General features: G+C 46.7%; 1 protein-coding gene across 2 annotated transcripts; it reads left to right on the forward strand.

Moving 5' to 3' along the window:
• Window positions 1–13: 13 nt before the first annotated feature.
• Window positions 14–883, forward strand: LOC104916062 (alpha-2-macroglobulin-like protein 1). Of its 2 annotated transcripts, none has more exons than XM_010727029.3 (3): window positions 14–210; window positions 349–470; window positions 630–883. In XM_010727029.3, exons 1-3 carry the CDS (start codon window positions 54–56, stop codon window positions 789–791), a joined length of 441 nt encoding a protein of 146 aa, XP_010725331.1. In that variant the 5' UTR covers window positions 14–53; the 3' UTR covers window positions 792–883. The 2 variants fall into 2 exon arrangements, with proteins under 2 accessions (XP_010725331.1, XP_010725332.1); XM_010727030.3 differs by having other exon boundaries at window positions 15–210; window positions 682–883.
• Window positions 884–889: the final 6 nt, after the last annotated feature.

An 889-nucleotide genomic window follows, 5' to 3' on the forward strand; every position in this document is an offset into this window, starting at 1 on the left:
TGTGACTCATGATTTAGTTCCTTTGATCAGTGCCTGATGCTAATTCTGTGACAATGTATGTTTGTACGCCTCAACACACTCAGGTGCACACCACCCTCATAGAGACTCCAGAACTAAAGGTGGATGCCTGTCCAGGCTGCCAGTTCACCAGCTGCCTCTGTGCCAACGAAGCAAAAATCTTTGCGTGGAATGTGACAGCCACTAGACTGGGTGAGGTTAAGCAGAGGGATGTATGGTAGCTAGTGGGAGGAGGTGTGACATTTGCCTGCCCCTTTGTCTGGTCCCATCACCTTTATGTACAGAACTCTGCTGCAAGTGCTCAGTGATGCACTCTTGTGCTTCTTGCAGGCAAAGTGAATGTCACTGTGAGCAGTGTGGCAGAAGATTCGCATAATCTGTGTGATAACAGGGTTGCTGTGACACCGCTGCAAGGAAAGACAGACACAGTGATAAAACCTTTGATTGTGAAGGTTAGTCAGATCAATGATGGAGAATACCGTGGGGACAGTGTGTTCTCCCATGAAGCTATTAGCAAGAGGAAGTTTAGATCTTTCTTGGAAACAGACAGGCCTACAGAGGCATGGAGACTTCCATTCCTACCTTCTGAACTACTCTTTCTCCACCTGCAGCCAGGAGGCATACTACAAGAGAAGACCCAAAATGCCTTTCTCTGTGCTACAGGTATGGAACATAGTTCACTGACTGCTATCAGGATGGAAGGGATGGAGCTACTGCAGGTACCCAGAGGTGGGGGGAATTTGTCCAAGAACAAGCACCTGTGCCATACCTGAGAGAACAACTGTAGTTTCTTCATATCTATCTTCTGCCTGGCAACATTTCTTTATGAGGCAAATATTTTCAGATCTCAGCTTATGTGACTGAATTTCAT

The sequence above is a fragment of the Meleagris gallopavo genome, unplaced genomic scaffold, assembly GCF_000146605.3.
Source record: "Meleagris gallopavo isolate NT-WF06-2002-E0010 breed Aviagen turkey brand Nicholas breeding stock unplaced genomic scaffold, Turkey_5.1 ChrUn_random_7180001867791, whole genome shotgun sequence".
Taxonomy (NCBI): domain Eukaryota; kingdom Metazoa; phylum Chordata; class Aves; order Galliformes; family Phasianidae; genus Meleagris; species Meleagris gallopavo.

Bases quoted from the DNA above. Each gene is read 5' to 3' on its own strand.
- LOC104916062 (XM_010727029.3), top strand. From the start codon at position 54: ATGTATGTTTGTACGCCTCAACACACTCAGGTGCACACCACCCTCATA. The intron at 211-348 runs GTGAGGTTAAGC...TGCTTCTTGCAG, and splicing joins TGTGACAGCCACTAGACTGG to GCAAAGTGAATGTCACTGTG. The intron at 471-629 runs GTTAGTCAGATC...CTCCACCTGCAG, and splicing joins TAAAACCTTTGATTGTGAAG to CCAGGAGGCATACTACAAGA.